Source organism: Schistocerca serialis, chromosome 11, assembly GCF_023864345.2.
Source record: "Schistocerca serialis cubense isolate TAMUIC-IGC-003099 chromosome 11, iqSchSeri2.2, whole genome shotgun sequence".
NCBI lineage: Eukaryota > Metazoa > Arthropoda > Insecta > Orthoptera > Acrididae > Schistocerca > Schistocerca serialis.
The window spans coordinates 66,185,986-66,206,204 of NC_064648.1; the positions used below are offsets into that span (position 1 = coordinate 66,185,986).

Consider the following 20,219-nt stretch of genomic DNA (forward strand, 5'->3'; position numbering starts at 1 on the left):
TGAAGGACTGCATCGCTTCAGGATTCTACAAATAAACCACAATGTAGAGTTCGCCTTACCCGTTACTTGTGTAATCTTATCATTCCATTTGAGATCATTTCGAATAGTCACACCCAGATACTTGACTGATGTTACCGCTTCCAAAGACTGATCATTTATTTTGTACTCATATATTAATGGGGATTTTCGCCTTGTTATATGCAGTAGGTTACACTTACTAATATTCAGAGATAACTGCCAGTCATTACACCACACATTTATTTTCTGCAAATCCTCATTGATTTGTTCACAACTTTTGTGTGATACTACTTTCCTGTAGACTACAGCATCATCGGCAAACAGTCTAAGGTCACTGTCAATACCATCAACCAGATCGTTTATGTAAATTGTAAAAAGCAGAGGACCTATTACGCTGCCCTGGGGCACACCTGAAGCTACTCTTGTTTCTGTTGAAGTTACCCCATTCAGGGCGACATACTGCTCCCTGTCTGTTAGAAAACTTTCTGTCCAGCCACATTTGTCATCAGATAGACCGTAAGCGCGGTCTTTTTGGAGCAAGCGACAGTGCGGAACTGAGTCGAACGCCTTTCGAAAGTTGAGAGATATGGCATCAACATGGGAGCCGGTATCTAGAGCCTGTTGTATATCGTGCACAAAGAGGGCCAGCTGTGTCTCGCATGACCGCTGCTTCCTAAAACCGTGCTAGTTTCTGCAGATGAGCTTCTCAGTGTCTAGAAAGGTCATTATGTCTGAACACAAAATATGTTCCACGATTCTACAACAAACCGATGTCAATGAAATTTGCCGGTAATTACGTGCATCCAATTTTCTACCCTTTTTATAGATTGCTATGATCTGAGCCTTCTTCCAGTCCCATGGAACTTTCCGCCGTTCCAATGATCTCTGATAGATGACGGACAAGAATGGTGCTGTATTTGTAGCATAGTCAACATAAAATCTTACGGGGATACCGTCTGGGCCAGATGTCTTCATGGCGTCTAAGGATCTTAACTGTCTTACAATCCCAGATACACTAAACACTATGTCAGCCATCTTTTTGTTTATTTGATAATTGAAAGGGGGAATGGTGCTGCAGTCCTCTATCATAAATGAGTTTTTGAAAGCTAGGTTTAGAATTTCGGCCTCAAGACATGGGTAAAAATCTGTCTCGATTTGAGTCAAACTTGGTATATGTGTTATTTATTACCAGGAAAGAAATACTGTGGCGGTAAGAGCCAGCAGCCTGCATTTGAGGTGGGGTGATGGACAGAGAATCATAGTGGAGGAGGAGATGGAGAGACAGAGAGAGGGGAGGAAATTGACAGAGACAGGAGGAAGGACAAGATGGACAGACGGGGGAAGAAGAAAATGGACTAACATAAGATTAGCATAAGTATATACCTGCGAATTGCCAGTTACTCAGCTAGGTAGATTATAAAAGTCTGTCTTGGTGCCGGCCGGAGTGGCCGAGCGGCTCTAGGCGCTACAGTTATGGTACCGTGCGACTGCTACGGTCACAGGTTCGAATCCTGCCTCGGGCGCGGCTGTGTGTGGTGTCCTTAGGTTAGTTAGGTTTAAGCAGTTCTAAGTTCTAGGGGACTGATGACCTCGGAAGTTAAGTCCCATAGTGCTCAGAGCCATTTGAACCATTTTTTTTCCTGTCTTGGTCACATGTTATGTTGTTATAATGAACTAACTACTGGTTTCAGCATTGCAGCCATCATCAGATTGAGATGTTTTTCAGTCCTCTCATAGAACTGAGACAAAATGAAATTTTTTATTGTTTGTGGAAACGTGTTAAGTTCAGGTTGCAAACTACAATGACCTTAAATTCTGAACGTACCTCTCTCGAATTGCCGTCCGGCTCTACTGTGTAGTACTTCCGGCAGACAATTTATTCTCTGCTGAAATTGTATCTGTGCTGAAAATCTGAAAGTTGTTATCTGTTTCTTTTAATTCCCACTAAATTAGTGGAAAGCACTTCTTCTCACGTGTGATTATATTAATCCATCAATTACAGTACCTCAACACTTCGTACAATGTTTGTGTAGAATACGAATTATGATATTACGCTTGCTCGGTACAACTCAGTTGACAGTTACCTTTAGATTGACAGTTCAGCTGCTTCTCTTTTTCCGAGATGTAAGACTCTGCGTCAATATACTTGTTACTCTGTGGTGTGTGGTGCATCTTCGAGCAGGGCAGTCGTGCTAACTGGCAGGGACTGCGAATAGTAATACAGTTGATATTGTTGTCCCGCCTTGCAGAAACACTTTATCTGTTCCAGAACCTGTGTATGTGTTCTGATAACAGGTTTCTGATCAGTATGAGCTTCTAAATCACTTAAATAAAAGAAAATATACTTTCCTGGGTGGTGATGATCATTTGTCAGTACTTCAGACATTGTGCAACATACCACTTTAACAGAGTGATATGTTACACAATAAGGTCTAAAAATTTCAGTAGCGACACATAGGCATGCTGTCAGTATAAGCAGAGCAACATATCACCTTTGGAAAAGTGATGTGTTATGCAGTGTCTATGGCTGATGAATGGTGATCACCACAGTGAAAGTATTTTTTGATGCTAATCAGTTTAGATGTTGCATACAGTATGGAAGTTTGTTATTGTTTGTCCACATATAGTGGCTAGTATGGTCGTGGTGTGTCTCTGAGGTGGGACAGTGACGGCAGTTTTACTACCCGTTGTGGTACCTGCTGGTGTGGCAGTTACTCTTTGCTGTGATATCCCGGCTCAGAGAAACAGCACGTGACAACGAAAAAAGAGGTGTGCCACAATGAAGGTACTTACATCGTAGATGACGAGAGAAGTTTCCGTTACCTATCACATTCGTACAGAACTGTCATTATATCATACAGAAGGCATGTAATGTCATAGCCGATGAATGCACAAAAGTTGTATATGAAGTGTTACCGTACAACAATATTGTAACCGAAGACACTATGTAAGAAGAAGTCAGAAGTGCGTTTTACTATTTCGAAAGTTGATCATAGCTTGTAGGTTCCAGCACAGGGACAGCTATAGAGGTGAAGAAGTCCACATCAAGAACTGCCTGACTACATGCGTACATGTTGTTGTTGTTGTTGTTGTTGTTGTTGTTGTTGTAGTTTTTAAATCTGATGATGGCTACAAAGCTGAAACCGGTACTCAATTGTAATGAAGTAACATGTGACCAAAAATTACACATTCACACTCTAATCCCACACAAAGGGGGTCCAAACAGCCTCATTTAGAGAATTAATTACAATTTTCAACTTTAATCCATGTTAGTACTAACATAAAATTTGATTCCATGGTATGCCTTCAAGAATTAACACATTGTCAGAACCAGGATTTTATTGTCTCATCAGTGATTTGACATTATACGCAAGTAATAAAATTAGGACACATTTGTAGTAGTTAAATCCTAAGTTAATCTTACTGTACAGCCAGAAGTGAGAGTTTATCACATTACTCTCCAAAGATATGTCTACTATAATTTAAAAATTCTGTAAGGAAATAATAGCTTTTTTACAATAGGATGGTACGTAATTTTCTTTTCGACAAATCTATTTTCCCCTTTTAATTTTTTATGAATGTTCATAGCTATGTACTGTGCAGTGTGGGCATATATTTTAATGTGTGACAAGGAAAATGAAATTTTTTATTTTTCTGCTATCATACTCATGTTGAAAGCGGTTTTCTACAGTTAATTATTAACTGTAATGTGTAAATACAAGCAGTTCATAAATATAAATATATGGAAGCATTAAAACCAGAAAACCTCCAATTTGTGAAAAAATCAAACTCACATGCATAAAAGAGCTTCGAACATTTGATTACTTTACAAATGAGTTAGTGTGTTAAATGTTTCCCTTTGTGGTTGTAAGTGAGAAAAGATTTGAAATTTTGCTTAAAGTTTATTGCAAATTGCTAAGTGCTCTCATTTTAAAATGCTGGGTGAATACACTCTGGGTAATCTGCACTCCAATTTAAGCAAAAGCCAGTTTTTCGTGCATCACAGTGTTTATAACATCACACACTGAAGTGCCAAAACAACTGCTATAGGGATGCACACTCAAATACAGAGGTACGTAGACAGATAGAACACGGCACCGCGGTCAGCAACACCTTTATAAGACAACAAATGTCTGGTTTAGTTGTTAGATTGGTTACTGCTGCTACAATGGCAGGTTATCAAAATTTAACCGAGTTTGAACCTGACGTTATAGCTGGCGCACGAGCGATGGGACACGGCATCTCCGAGGTAGGAATAGAGTGGGGATTCTCCTGTACGATCATTTCACGAGTGTACCGTGAATATCGGGAATCTGGTAAAATGTCAAATCTCCGACGTCACTGTGGCTGTGAAAGATCCTGTAAGAATGGGACCAATGATGACTGAAGATAACTGTTCACGTGACAGAAGTGCAACCCTTCCACAAATTGCTGCAGATTTTAATGCCGGGCCATCGACAAGTGTCAGTGTGTGAACCGTTCGACAAAACATCATCGATATAGGCTTTTGGAGCCGGAGCCCCACTCGTGTACCCCGGACAATTGCACGACACAAAACTTTATGCCTCGCCTGGGCTCATCAACATCGATATTGGACTGTCGGTGACTGGAAGCATTTTGCTCGGACGGACTTTTAAATTGTATTGAGTGGACGGATGTGTACGGGTACGTAGACAATCTCTGGAATCCGTGGACCCAGCCTGTCAGCAGGGGATTGTTCGAGCTGGTGGAGGTTCTGTAATGGTGTGGGGCCTGTGCAGTTGGAGTGATACGGGATCCCTGATACGACTCTTGACAGGCGACACGTACGTAAGCGTCCTGTCTGGTCACCTGCATCCATTCGTGTCCATTGTGCATTCCGATGGACTTGTGACACCCCACACATCCAGAATTGCTGCAGAGTGGCTCCAGGAACACTCTTCTGAGTTTAAACACTTTCACTGGCCATCAAACTCCCCAGACATGAACATTATTGAGCATATCTGGGATGCATTGCAGTGTGCTGTTCAGAAGAGATATCCACTCCCTCATACTCTTCTGGATTTACGGACAGACCTGCAGGATTCACGGTGTCAATTACCGCCAGCACTACTTCAGTCATTAGTCGAGTCCATATCGCGTCGTGTTGCGGCACTGGTGCGTGCTCACGTGGGCCCTACGTGTTATTAGACAGGTATACCAGTTTCTTTAGCTCTTCGGTGTGTATGAACTGTGTGTTGTACAATTAAGTAATTTTGCAGAGACATTCAGTGATGAATGTAGTTATTGTGTGCAGGGTGTGTTGTGAATAGAGTAAGTAGTAAAGAAGCAATAGAATTAAATGTAATGCCTGGTGTTGAAGTTTTTCCATGTGCCAGTTTAAGTATAATCTAGTTTTTCAAGTATCTAAATTTTTAATATAATAGAAGGAAACATTCCACGTGGGAAAAATTATATATAAAAACAAAGATGAGGTGACTTACCGAACGAAAGCGCTGGCAGGTCGATAGACACACAAACAAACACAAACATACACACAAAATTCAAGCTTTCGCAACAAACTGTTGCCTCATCAGGAAAGAGGGAAGGAGAGGGGAAGACGAAAGGAAGTAGGTTTTAAGGGAGAGGGTAAGGAGTCATTCCAATCCCGGGAGCGGAAAGACTTACCTTAGGGGGAAAAAAGGACAGGTATACACTCGCACACACGCACATATCCATCCACACATACAGACACCAAAATTTTTAGGTTGTCATACCACTTATTGTGTGTCATACAATGATATAATTTAGTTTCGCATGTACATTCAAAAGTATATGTGAATACTGTCTGAAAAATTGTGTTGCAAATAGAATTAGTAGTAAAGGAGTAATAAATTAAGGTGTCAAACCTGATTCTGAGCTTTGGTTGCACGAACAACAAAATTGGATTAAGCAATAAACTTTTTGCATTCCTTTATTTCGGTGTGTGTAGCAGCGAGAAAAAGCTGTGTAGAGCTGTGAAATTATGTGTAAAGTTTGTTGGAAGCTGCTAAGTACTTTCATTCTCAAATACTGGATGAATGAAAGTGGGTATTTGCATTCCATGTGTTACGTTGTCTCGAGAGACGTACACATTTTCTAACTGTAATGCTTATCTTACTTTATTAAATCTCCAATGTAGGATTATACCTATTAATGAGTAGCTTACGACAGCACTTAAAAATTTCTAAATTTGGTCAATAATTATCGAAATATTGAAAATTGAATTTGCGTTGCCTCTATGCGGCAGCTGGTCCTGGATTCTGGGATAGTGTTTTATTAGTTTTAGCAGTCAGAAACAGATTGGAAATCTTGTATGGGTGCTACAGGGTAGGTTGTGCTGAGAAATAATTGTTGATAAAAAGTTCAATATGTTGCACCGTTTCAGAGTTAATTAGCATCAAAGTTAGCCAATCGGCCCATTGCACGTGCAAGAACGAGTGGCTCACCAAATGGAATTAGTGTCAGTTGTTCTCATAGGTTAGATGACAACTCACACGACTGTTCGGCCTTCGGCTCGTGTTTGATCCTTACTGACATCCTGTGTCCAATGTTTGTATCAGTTTCTTGCTCGGTTTTAGGAAACCAAATGAAGGAAACATTTGGTGACAACGTCTCTGGCAGGCTGCTCAAATTTGCACGAGCAACAGCCCGAATGGCTAACTTCGAAGCTAATTAACTCGGAAAAAGTGCAATGTATTGAATTTTTTTCTTAATGACTATTTCTTGGCACAACCTACTAATGCGCTTGCTGTGGTGTTTGAGTAAAGTAGCAAAATTTGTAAAAATTAACTTGTGAAATGAATTTAGTACCTTTCTCATCGAACAATAGAGCAGTGGTCATTATTGACTGTGGTATGCTATCTCTCTACTGCATCACATACGCGTCTAAGAAATAGAGTGTAACGATTTCAGAATAAAATTGGCTCACGAAATTATCGTCATTTGATACTCGTAGCAATTTTCATTGTTATCAGTTTTGTGGGGCCCGTATCTGACAGACACGAGAACAGCTGATTCACAGTTCGGTGACAGTGCCCAGATCTTAAGTAAATAGTGGTTGCTCAGAGTAATCGTGAGACATTACTAAATGATTGCCAAATAAATTCAGGGGTGTGCTTCACATATAGCTGAATAAAATCGGTGGCTGAATGCGAATTGCCTTTGGCCATTGCATCCCTTTGCTTTGATCTGCTGATCTCACAGCGCCACCTAACTTTTCTGAAACAAATATCACAAAATTAAAATTCGTGTACACCTTAATAATTGCGGGGAGAACTTAAGTTACGAATGAGAAGAAGAATCTAAGACATTTTGAACGTATTTAATTGTAAATGAGAGATTTCTACATATCGTAAAGAAGGCACGTTAAATTGCAAACGGGCATAATTCAAAGACACTTACATAACACTTTCAGCCACAGCCTTCATTGGCAAAAGAGAAAAATACACCATCCGTACACACGAGCAAGCACACCTCGTGCACACGTGACTGCCAACTCCAGTATATCGGGCAGAATTCCGGCCCGAGATACTGGAGTTTGCAGTTACGTATGCATGAGGTGTGTTTGCTTATGTGTATAAATGGTGTGTGTTTCTTTTTTGCTGATGAAGGCTGTGGCTGAAAGTTTTATTTAAGTGTCTTTTACTTGTGCCTGTCTGCAACTTAACATGTCTTCTTTATGGTAAGCAGCAATCTGTATATTCCTGCATTATTGATATTCCTATCTGGAGCTTCTGTTGTTTAATTGTAAATGAAACCTATAAGCTGCTACAGAGACACTTACACAAAGTATGTCCATTCGGAATGATGCAGAAAAGAGGAGGCGGCCAGTTTTCCTGACAAGAGCTTCATTCCTTGCTTTTTCTAAAACATTTGAAAGTACAAAGTCTACAATTTGTTTCAGTTACAGACTGATTTTCCCGCCCGTTGATCTGAATATGCAGTGCACAGTATTTAATTTCTACACATTTCATAACACTTTTTATAAACAACTTAAAATATGTATTATGATATATAGAGCACACATAAATGCAAGATAAAATGCTTTCAAATAATTCATTCACAAAAAGAAATGAAATACCTTAAGTAATGCTTTTCTACCCTACAACACTGTTACAAGCATTACAGACTGTTTCTGACCATCCTGTAGATATTCATGTCCCTAAATAGTGACAAGTATGCTTGTCTTGACTCAGTGTTACACCTGTTTCTAGTAACGTGTTTTTGTAGTAATGACATTCTATTTGTTCTACTCGCATTCCGTCAAAAGATAATTCCATACCTTATAACAGACTCTAAGCAGCTGTGCTAAACAATTTTTCTCGTGCCACTACTGTCACTGTGAAAGCAAGACTGTTTAAATTGTTGCCAGCTAGTTTTTCTGCATCTACATACATCTCTGCAAATCACAGCACAGGGCACTTCTGACTGTACCACATTTTTGGGGTTCCTACTCATTCCATTTGCATATGGAGTGGAGGAAAAATGACTGTCTAAATTCCTGTGAGTGTGCTGTGATCAGTCTAACGTTTTCTTGACGTTCACTACACAGCGATATGTAGAAGGCTGAAGTATAAGAGATGTGTTCAAAAGAAGAAAGTGATCCTGCCCACTGGCAATACACTGTTCTCAGCCTTTCGTCCATTTTTCGAAAGCCTGCTGAAACACACTTTTTGGGATGGCATGCTAGTGTCTTGTCACACTAGCCTGAATTTCCTTTATGGTTGGAAACGACATCCTTTTGATGCACAGTTTTAAGTTTGCGAAACAGAAAATATCTACTGGGGCTAGGTCCAGAGTATAGGATGGATGGGTCGCAGTGAGAGGTTGTCTGTTTGCATATTGCTGACGAGGGGTGACATGTGAGCCAGCGCATTGTCCCAGTACATTGCACTAGTCCAGTTTTTCCTCAATTCTGGCCTATTCCTGCATACTGCATCCCTCAGACGTGCTAACATTCTGTGGTTGACTTTCTTGTTTTCCATCTAACCAGGTAGTACAGCTGACTGCCATCAAAAAGCACAACTATTGTCATCTTGATCTTTGACTTACTAATACGAGCTTTGTTTTAGATGAGGAAAGCCTGTGACCACCCACTGTGATGACTTAAAACAGAGCAAGCTGGAACCTACGGTCTGCTCTTATTGAACACCTATTACTAATCATTTTCTTTTTACTCTTGTTTAACTTTTCATTCAAGTATCTACAAAGCACAATCTACACAAAAAGTACTTGAACTTATCAAAACTTGAATCATAATTTGCCTCATGTAAATGTGCTGATTCTGTTGTTGTAATTAATTTTGCTGAAAATTGTGTTAGTTATAAGTTATTAACAGCTCTAAGCTAATCACTTGAGTTAGGTATGTTGACACCATTCATTATAATGACAGACACCCAGACTGTATAGTAACATACTTTGATTTTCCTAAAACTAATTATCTTAAGAAATAAAGTTAGGTATGGTGACACATTTCTTTAGAAAGACCGACACCCAGACTTTATAGTAATATACATTGATTTCCCTGAAATTAAATGTCTTAAGAAGTAATTGTAATCAAAGTTCAAATTAATCCAGAATTACGTTAGTCATTTGTACCGTTATACCTGCTAGGTTCCAGCTTTTTGCACCATACTTTTGTTGCTCTTTTTTTCTGAATATGATGACATATGTCACTAATTGATTAATCCATTAATTAATAATTTGTCGAAATTTGCATCAGTGGTTATAAATCAAAAAATGGTGCCTGTGCTCATAAGTAGGTTATTCACAATGTGGATGTATAAAGTAGTTTATGATCTGTTCATTTTATTAGCCCTTTCTATATGTTGTAAACCAGATGATTATAATAACATGTAGTCTGTCTGAAATAGCAAAATCTAACTGAGGAATTTTTCAAAACATTATGTACTTTATGAAATCAGAGTATGTTCATATGCACATCATTTCATAATATTGTTACAGATACTGACAGAATGTTGCTTGTTCATTACTTCACCCAACACTGACTATTTTGGGGTGAATAAATAAACATTTATTTATTCACCCCAAAATAGTCAGTGTTGGGTGAAGTAATGAACAAGCAACATTCTGTCAGTATCTGTAACAATATTATGAAGTCCACAACTGGCATTCAGTCATGTAACATCACATATCAAAGTCTGGGGTCGGAAACATAATGGTAACATCTGTGTAAAGAGTCCACAGCCAGTAATGACACAACTAACATCTCCACAAGCGTCTGATTCGTACGTATCAAAATCTTGTTGTATCTTTGCAAAGTTCTTTGATCGAAGTTCGGTCCATGCTCGATCATCGATCGTGCAGTATCTCAAAATTTTGTCGTGTTAATTTCTCCGTGCCAACTAAATATATTTATGTCTTTTATTATCTGTCATCGTGCAACTTACTGTGTCCACTGACTGTATAGTTCAGTACCAACTCTACAATGTCCATCTGTCAGATTCGGAGTAAAAGTGTGGTGTGATTGTACCTGCCACTGTCACCCTGTGTGCTGGGACTACGAAGGTGACTATCTGTAAATAATCTTCTTTGTGATCCCTAGAACTGGTCGTCACACAGTTTACAGTGATAGTAACTGCTGAAAGGTAACATTAATTAAAAGCTGTGCGACAAACATTACTGAAAGCTTTCCTGTTACCCCAGTTTTACAGCGATTTGACAAAGAATCTTCAGTGGGCCTCTGAGGGAAGAATAATGATTTGGAAGTAGGTCACCCCACAGACTGCACCTTAATTTAAACATCATAGCCACGATCCTCTGTATCATCTTCTTTACGATGTTCCGAAGGAAGTTTTCATTGCCATTTCCAGTGCAACACAGTCCCTGGCCGATTTCAACACTTATCTGTTTCGATCGTCAGTCAATAAATGTGGCAAGACTTTTGAACTGACACGAGGCATCCCAATATTGTCACACAAAATTTGAAGCACGATCCTACACTGACGCCCACTTCGTGAGCACCTTCTCGAACAGTTAAACGACAGTTTCCGGGAATCACAGCGAGAACTTTCTCGACACTGTCTTCGTATGTCGATGTGAACGGTCGTCTCTGCCCGGGACCCTCACGACTGACATTCTGCCGTGTTCAAAACATTTAAACCACGTGTAACATTCTGTGTGACTTGTACAGTTCTCTCTGTACATTTGACTGAGCATTTGAAATGACTCTAAGTTTTGCTAAGTTTTTAGCAAAATTTCACATACACGTATTGTTATTCGAGCTCATTCATTGTCAGTAAACCAACAAACAGCTTGTGCATGTGCCCACTTGAGTATCTGTAGCTCATCAACTAATGGGCACAGCAAAATGAGGCTAAAGGCAGTTTGTTATCCAAACACAACATGGCTGCGCTGAGTAACCACAGCGTGCACCCACTGCCAACTCATGCACTATTTCAAAAGTTTGGCCTTTTCTTGAGCACGCTTCTTATTCCTACATTCTTCTTCTTCGTCTTGGGTTACGGCCTCTGTAGGACCACGGGTAGCCCCTTCGTGGACTGCATTTTCCTCTTCTTCTCCCAGAACCTCTTCATTCTTTCTCTTCTCCTCTCCTGCTCTTCTTCCGAGATCTTCAGTTTCCGTTTCTCCTGTCGGCTCCACTGGTGACACACTAATCTTTTCCTGTATTCTTCTCCGTCATTGATCTCCGGCATATTGGTCGGTGTATATTTGTTCGTCCAATTTTCCTTTCCTTCGACCTCGATCCCCGATTCCGACCGGTCCTTCCGAAGTTCGACAATCCACTCGGTTCCTGTCTTTCCCCTTGTCCTCCCTGTTGTTTCCCACACTCTTTTCCTAATTCTGTCCGTACTCATCCTAACTACGTGTCCAGCAAACCTTGCCCTTTTGAGTCTGATTTCCCCAGATATTGTTCTCGTGTTCTGGTACAATTCTTCGCTAGGTCTTTGCATCCAACTCTCTCCACCTCTTTTGGGATCTAGTATTTGTCTCAGCATTTCTCTCTCTTCTTTCTCTAGTTGTTCTGCCCCATCTCTTCCTAGTGTCATCGTCTCAGCAGCATATAATACTGCATTCCTCGCCGTTGCCTCGTAGTGGCGTATCTTTGCCTCTGTGGATATATTCTTTTTATTGTATGTCTCTCTCGTCATGCAGAAGGCTGACCTCATCTTCTTTATCCTCTCTGTTATTCCCTCCTTGCTCCTGTTCCTTCCTGTTATAAATTCTCCCAGATATTTAAATTTGTCCACCATTTGCACAGTGCCTTCCGGTGTTTCCCAGTCTGCAGTGGTATTTAATGTCTCTGTCTTGTGCTACAGTCTACATATAATACCTGTTTTTGAGACTTTGTAAGTAGGCTTTCACAGGATAGTTGGCATCTTCCTTCAAGTATCTGCCAGTTCAGATTTTTCAACATTTACATCGAATTCTCCCACAAGTGAAAGAGACAGATGACCTTTGTGCTGCCCTTCTTTGTATATGTTCAGTACCCCCTGTTAGTCCTTTGTGGCACGAGTCCAATACACTCTGTAGGTTGACAAGCAATTTGTAAGCTGTCTTCTTTTGTAGACAGACTGCATTTTCCCAATATCCTGGTGACAGAGCAGAGTAAATCGAAGAAAGATGAAAGTAATGAAAAGCGGTAGAAATGAAAACAGCGAGAGACTTAAAATCCGGACTGATGGTCACGGAGTTCATAAAATTAAGGGATTCTACTACCTAGGCAGCAAAATAGCCCATGTTGCAGCTTGTCCAATGATGAACAGTAACGGTCCTGGTTAATTCCAAAACGTCAATGGAAATGACACCACACTGATCCCAGAAGGAGGCGGCCATCAACTGTCGGCCTGTTGTTCGTTGAAGTCTCGGTTTCTTCTTCCGAGGGAATCCAGATGACACCACTCCGTCAACTGAGTTTGGCTCTCAGGTTTGGACAAATACAACCATGTTTCGTCCTGGGTAATGACGCTGTCAAAACACTGTTTCCACTCTTCAGTAAAGGTCTTCGTGAGACCCTCGCACACATTATTCCTCATCATTTTCATTTCTCTTGTCAATAGTCTAGGTACCCAACGTGCACAGATTTTTCTGTACCCTAGTGACTGTACCAGTGATACCACACTACCCAATGACAAACGAGTCATTTCAGCAAACTGCAGTCGACGGTCTACCGCATAGTGGATTGTCCAATAGAGAGAAACCACCTTCTTTAAACCTCTGCAACCGCCACTGGATACTGCCGCGATCCACTGTGTCCTCCCCATAAACAGGGAGCAATTCCTCTGAATCGATGTGGCAGAGTCATCGCCGGTCCTTAAGACGAACTCCATCACCGACCATTGTCGTAACCTGACATCTACTTCATGCCCATTATGGCTCACCTGTAAATGAAAGAAAATACTTTTATATAACAACTTATAGCTAATAGCAACTTATAGCTAAAAGTTCCAAGTATGTTCACAAAAAATTTCATTCTCCTCCTGCAAAAAATAAAAAAAACTAGAGACAAGTTAAACACACACACACACACACACACACACACACACACACACACACACACACTCCTTTTGATGAAGCAAAGTTCCCATCCTGTAGATGTAGTTAGTTAGTTCCCGTGAGTGAGTAATACATTTCTGTGGATTGGGCGCACCATTTTCCTAAATGATAAGATGTTCAGAAAGTGATTGGTAAAATTTAGCCGGTTCATAATTCATTCTGATTTTGACCAAATGAAATAAAATATAATATTGTTACAGGTGAAAGCTGGAGCAGACTTCATCATCTCACAGGTCGTGTTTGATGCGACTACATTTCTTCGGTTTGTTGAGGACTGCAGGCACATCGGGATAACAGTACCCATTCTGGCGGGTGTACCAATTGTAACGGTAAGTGAACATCGGCAAATTGTGTGGGCTTGCTTCCAGAATACATGTAAACCTCAATTTATCACTTACGATATAAACGTGAAGAAATTGTTAGAAAGTACTGGACCAGATTGGTGACTGGATTCAGCATTTCCTCTTAACAGGATTAAATTCATCTTAACAGGATTAAATTGATCGATGTAAGGATAGGCACACACTAACAATTTTTCGATCGACTGACTTTACTCGGCCAATAAAGAGTATCGAGGTATCTTGCAAATTGGCCGATAACTCTGCATGACCAATTTATTAATCAGACAACAGTTGACATAAATGTGGACTTCGAAATGGTTGCAAGTGTTTGCTCTGTGTAGAAGAAACTACAGCTAGAATTTTGGGTCCAATACAAGTAAAAGGACAATTCGGTAGGTTGTATGAAGGATTGAGATCACACCCTGAAAAAGTTTGGAAGTATGCCAGAGTGTCTATCAACAATGTTGATATGTTACTTGCAATTATTTCACTTCCTTAAATATCAGAATGTCGTTCATAATAGTATTTCAGGTACTGAAAGTCTTTCGGTTGGCATAAGAAAAATACATTTAACAAGTGAAACATTCAGTGCAGTTTACAAAGTTAGGTTTCATTTACTTGAAATTAGAGATAGAAGTTGACAAAGTCAAACCCTCATTGTCACCTTCTGTTTCTGAAGCTCTTCTGAAACAGCAACTGATGAATGAGATCCACAGCATCAGCAGTTGCTTGCAGTACTTTCATTTTTGCTTCCAGTTTTTCTGCAGTACTGAGTCTTTGAAATGAAGACAACACAAAATGTGACTTCATCGACAGCTTCTTTGCTTTTGCTCTAGCATTTGTTATTTTCCTGGGCACTGATAGCTGTGTGCTTTTCTTGTGTCTTCTGCACCTCTGCTGTCCACATTGTGTTGTGGTAATGGTATTGTGTGGGTGTTGTGATGAGTCAGTGCTGGTGCTGGTGCATCACCACGCGAGGCATTTCTGAGGCGCCCCTGGTCTCCCTGTTTCCACCCACCCCCTCCTGCTCTTTACTTTACCTACTGCCCTGACGTTCCTTTTCCCTCTTTGTTTGCATGTTATCCCTTCCCCTTGACAGGATTGTGCTGTTTGTGTTGTTTCTCCCCTGATTTCTGCCATATTAGATCACGGGACCAAAAGAAATGCCGTGTGGCTAGGTAGACCGTTTGCCTGGTGCAAGTCTTTCGAGTTGACGCCACTTCGGCAGCTTGCGTGTCGATGGGGATGAAATGGTGATGATAAGGACAATACATAACACAGTCCCTGAGCAGAGAAAAATCTGTGACCCAGCCGGGAATTGAACCCGGGCCGTTAGGCATGACATTCTGTCACGCTGACTGCTCAGCTACCACGGGCAGACACGGGACAGATGACCACACTGTTTGGTCACTGGGTAGAAAGAAGTCTCTTTCAGCATCATTGGTGTTGTGGATTTAAGTCCACGGGGCATAATTTGTTTCACGGTTTGAGGACAGTGCATAGCAGTACCCATGCAGAATCAGTATTGTAAGGTGACTGACAGAAAATGTAAGAGAACTGGAAATTCCAGTAAAATATGAGCAATGCAAATCGGCTGCTGGACAGTTTCAATGATCCATTCCTATCACCCCCAGTAGGAAAATTAGTCGCGAAGCATTCTCTCATGCAAAAGAGCGACAACCGCTATAGGTTTGGTAGGGCGAATTCGCTGAAGACGTGCTTTAAGTTGTTTCACAGTTATAACTTATTGGACAGATTTGATTGTGCATCCTTGCTCCAAAAAATCACCTGTAATCACACCCTGTACATCTGAAAATACTCTAGCCATTACTTTCCCTGATGACCACACAGTTTTGAACTTTTTCTTCTTCAGTGGGTTTCAGTGATGCCATTTCATTGACTACCTCTTTCATTCTGGTGCAATAAAATGAACCTATGTTTTGTCTCCAGTCACAGTTTTTTCCAGAAACTCCTCTCCTTCAAAACAGAAGCACTGCAAGAATTGAGAGGCAATTGGTTTTCATGTCTCTTTATTCTGATTAATTAACATTCTTGGAACCTACGTTGCAACAAATGTTTGAGTATCTAAGTTGTTGAATAATCGTCATCACACTGCACTTACTGAGGGAGTCGGTATTGTGACACAAGTCATCTGCAGTCATCCAGCAGTCACTACAAACAATGTCATCGACTCACCGAATGCAGTCAACAGCCTGCCACTCCGTGTTTCGCCAGCTGACGGTGTTTGCCATTCAGCTTTTTTACAGTGATGAACTCGTCGTCTAACTGCACTCGTATCCACTGTTGCATCACCTTACACATTTTTCTCTGTTTCATAAATGTGAATGGATATTTCACCTTCTGCATTCAAGAATTATATCAAAGAATGCTGCTCAATACAAATGTTGGTGTCAAGTCATTTTGCAAGCGACTGCAGGTACTGCCATCTGTTGATGCAGAAAGTTACTACTGCAGCAGATTGGAGAAGAAGCTTAGTGTAAAATGCCAAATTCAAATTTTTCTCTTAACAAACTCTGTTTAAGGAGAAAAAAAATAGGAGGCACCATTTTTTTGACTGACCCTCGTACAGGGTTTATACATCTATCATGTTTATGGCAGTTTTCAAACCATTTCAAAATGTCCTAATGCAAAAGCTGGGCTCAATAAAGTTCTCAACAGCAACTGGAGAAATTTTTCATTAATTAAATATTCTTATTGCTCACTTCTTCTGAATAACACTTTATTTACTTTAGGTGCACTGCCCCAGAAGATAATCTATAATAAAACAGGGAGTTAATATGCGCACTCTCTGGTCTTTAGGTCAGCACAATGGGAGAAGCTGCTAAGGCTTCAAAATGGTTCAAATGGCTCTGAGCACTATGGGACTTAACATCGATGGTCATCAGTCCCCTAGAACTTAGAACTACTTAACCCTAACGAACCTAAGGACATCACACACATCCATGCCCAAGGCAGGATTCGAACCTGCGACCGTAGCAGTCGAGCTGCTAAGGGCATAACAGGTTGAACTCAGCTTCTCAATTAGTTTACCTCTGTATTGACCCCATTTTAACTTGTAATCCAGTTAGACCCTAAGGAGTTTTACACGTTGCACTTTATGCAGTGTGTGGTAATTAATGTCTGCTCGTGGTCTAGTATGTCGTTATCGGTCGTATCAAATTATGTAACGCAGCAAGGGGTAGACCCCGGGCACGAAATCGTGCACGGGATTAAAAAATTTACGGGAGGTTCTGTGCAGGACGCGGGAATCCTCGGGCGGCTCTGCAAGCTGTGCCGGGTCCCGGTGCCGGAGGCGATGCCGGCCGAGCTGTCACGCGGCGGCAGAGACGCGGGCGTGCGGTGGTGCGTGCGAATGTGTCGGCAGCTGCTGGTAGCCGGCGTGGACGGCATCCACTTCTTCACCCTCAACAGGTGAGAGTCGCACGAGGCTAGGCTGTAGCCCATCTCCACAGGTGATGAAAATTTTCACGCACATTCTCCTACTGCTGCAACTGACTTGAAGAAGTGTCGTCCTGGCTCACTATTGTGCCAGCTAGTGTGACACTCGAAAAAGTTTAAATCTGTTTACCTTATGGGCCTCTCGCACCTCAAGATGTTCTTAAACCCTGCGATAGAATTCTTGTTGCACCCTTCAGCAATTCCTTATGCTCACTTATTTGCGATAAAGTAACACAGTGTAATTTGAAGCGATGCAACTTATTTCAAATGTGCAATAACTGAATGTGTGGACTAAAATCTTAAACCCACCCATTGATTTTAGACAAAATATTTGTTTTATAGTTTGTTATGAATCAGTTTTTGGCTTTGTAGACCATTGTCAGAGAAGTTAATACTAAATAGGTAACCCACACACCATCATTGAGAGTTTGTAGCTGCACAAAGACTGCTGTTCCAAAGATATGTGATTTTTTACAAACACATATCTCTACAAAACCCAAGCAGAGAGTAATTCAATGCATTTAAGTTTTTTTATATGTCTGTGTTTCTTCAAGTATCTACAGAACATTTCATAAATGTGTGCAAGGACTTGCTGTGGTTCATGTCACTGCAGAACAGTCAGTACTGTGAAAATATGTTAATTTGAGTATTAAAATAATAATAACAATAAAAACAACAACAATAATAATAATAATTATTATTATGAGTTTTTCCTTTGGTTATTGAGTGTAAACATTATGATGAAGTACAAATCGAAAATTTATTTATGCCTTCATAGATTCAAAAATACTTGTGACTATTAAAACCAGTGGACATCCATTGGCTCAGTAACTGAAAGATGACCTGTTCTGCACAATAGTATAGAGGTTGGTTACAAGGTGAAGTACAAGAACTTTATACTTGCAGCCCTGTGACCTCTCAGAACCTTGACTATTTCTAAAAGTAAAATCAAAGCAAAATTGTGGAGACAAAATCCTTACTTCCCAAAGTACCATCAGGTTATTGCAAATAACAGCCAGAATTTGAAAAAAATAATGTATATAGTGCTTTTAACAATGTAGTAATTATACTAACTGATAATAAAGAGGTCTTCAGATACTATATATTTCAGTGTCACTCATAACTTCAGGTGCACTGCTATGTTAACTTCTGTATTGAGCATGGAACGTAGCTCAAAAGGAAATCTTCAACTGATGTTGAGGGATGACACACACTATTACTCTCACACGGGAAGCACAGGCTGGAAGGGTTTACGACACGCTCAATGCGCGACATTGTGATCCCCCCTCGTGGCAATCAGATGCGGTCGAGCGGAACCTCGCATCCCTGTACAGACCATCGTGGGGGCACTGTCACATCTGAGTGTCCCACAAATCTGTATACTGCACAATTTGACTAGCGGGCCAAACGAAGACTCACAATGAGGCCCCTTTCAAATTCTGTTGTGCTGATAATGTTGTCCAGTACACGGCACCTCCGTGTCTTCTACAGTGATCTCACGACGTCTGAAACTGTTCGCACCCCTTATATTCCCTACACGGTCAGGTAACAACACTGAACGTGAGAAACACTAATGTACTCTGGCGGCCGTACTAGCTGCCGTAGACAACTGAAGCTCACAGAGTAGCAGAAGCACCGAGTTGTCGACAACCGCAGAGAAAAGAAAAAGAAAACTTGCCAGTGTTCAGAACTAATCCTTTCTCGAGCTAGAGTAAAATGTACACATAAAATGCACACTCCTGTGCCCTTATGTAGTCTGTCAACAACTCGGTGCTTCTGCTATTCAGTGAATAGTCTCCTTTACTCCTAAAATTATTTACCTTCTACCAGAATGTTTCATTGTATTTAGAGAATTGAAACTCTTTGTACTTACCGATGCAATGTACTAAGTTACATTGATATTTGGTAATGTCTTCTGGTTGTTTCACACTTCTCCCCACCACTTTCCCTTAAGGCCGTGCCCCCCTCCCCCCCCTATGCAGTAGTGTATTTTATTTTTGATTATTGTTATTACTACATTAAAACAAATTAAATTATTATTATTTTTAAAATTGTATGCACCTATAACATATTGAAAGTTGTGATGGTGGCAATTCATGTACATGGTAGACCATTTTAATCCATAATGGGGAATAACTCAGGATGGAGATCAGACACAGCAAAATGTTTTATCTAAAAGTTGTAGGTGGCAAAGAGGGTCACTCATTGCCACGAATCCCCATGACCTTGAACGGTATTTTCAAGGTGATTTGGAGAGTAAAGTGATTTTTTTAAAATGTTAACCCTAATATCTGATTAGAGATTTGAAAAGAGCAAGAAATTTTACGTATAAAATGATGCATTATTCTAGGGCGTGACTAGTTCAGTGAAGGTCAAATAAGCAAATATGTTTTTAGTTCTAGTAGGGATTAATTTAGAACGGAGGAAGAATACAGCAAAATACATTGTTAGATACAAACTGGAACGAACATCCCGAGGAATGCGAGATGAGTGGACTCGTACAGTGACTTGTAAATCAATGATCTACATTTAATTGATGTTTTTTCTGTGTTGCAGATGCCACAATAACATTTGTATGTAGTGATATATTCATTTTTGTCTATAAACATGTTAACATAAAACATAATTAAAACATAAAGTTCAAATCTGTGGACTGAGCAAGGTGGTGCAGTTGTTAGCATATTGGACTGACATTCGGGAGAGCAATGGTTCAATCTCGTGTACACCATCCTGATTTAGGTTTTCTGCGATTTCCCTAAATTGCTTCAGGCAAATGCCAGGATGGTTTCTTTGAAAGGACATGGCCGACTTCCTTCTCCATCCTTCCCTAGCTGGATGGGACCGATGACCTTGCTGTTCGGTCCT

The 20,219-nt window shown here is 40.5% G+C and overlaps 1 protein-coding gene across 1 annotated transcript in view; it reads left to right on the top strand.

The window, feature by feature from the left end:
• LOC126426448 (methylenetetrahydrofolate reductase) overlaps nt 1-20,219 on the top strand; it is a 108,248-nt gene that overhangs the window by 84,897 nt on the left and 3,132 nt on the right. Inside the window, exons 6-7 of the mRNA XM_050088363.1 lie at nt 13,755-13,883; nt 17,155-17,327. Coding sequence (XP_049944320.1) covers nt 13,755-13,883; nt 17,155-17,327 — 302 coding nt within the window. The remainder of the gene's footprint in view (nt 1-13,754; nt 13,884-17,154; nt 17,328-20,219) is intronic.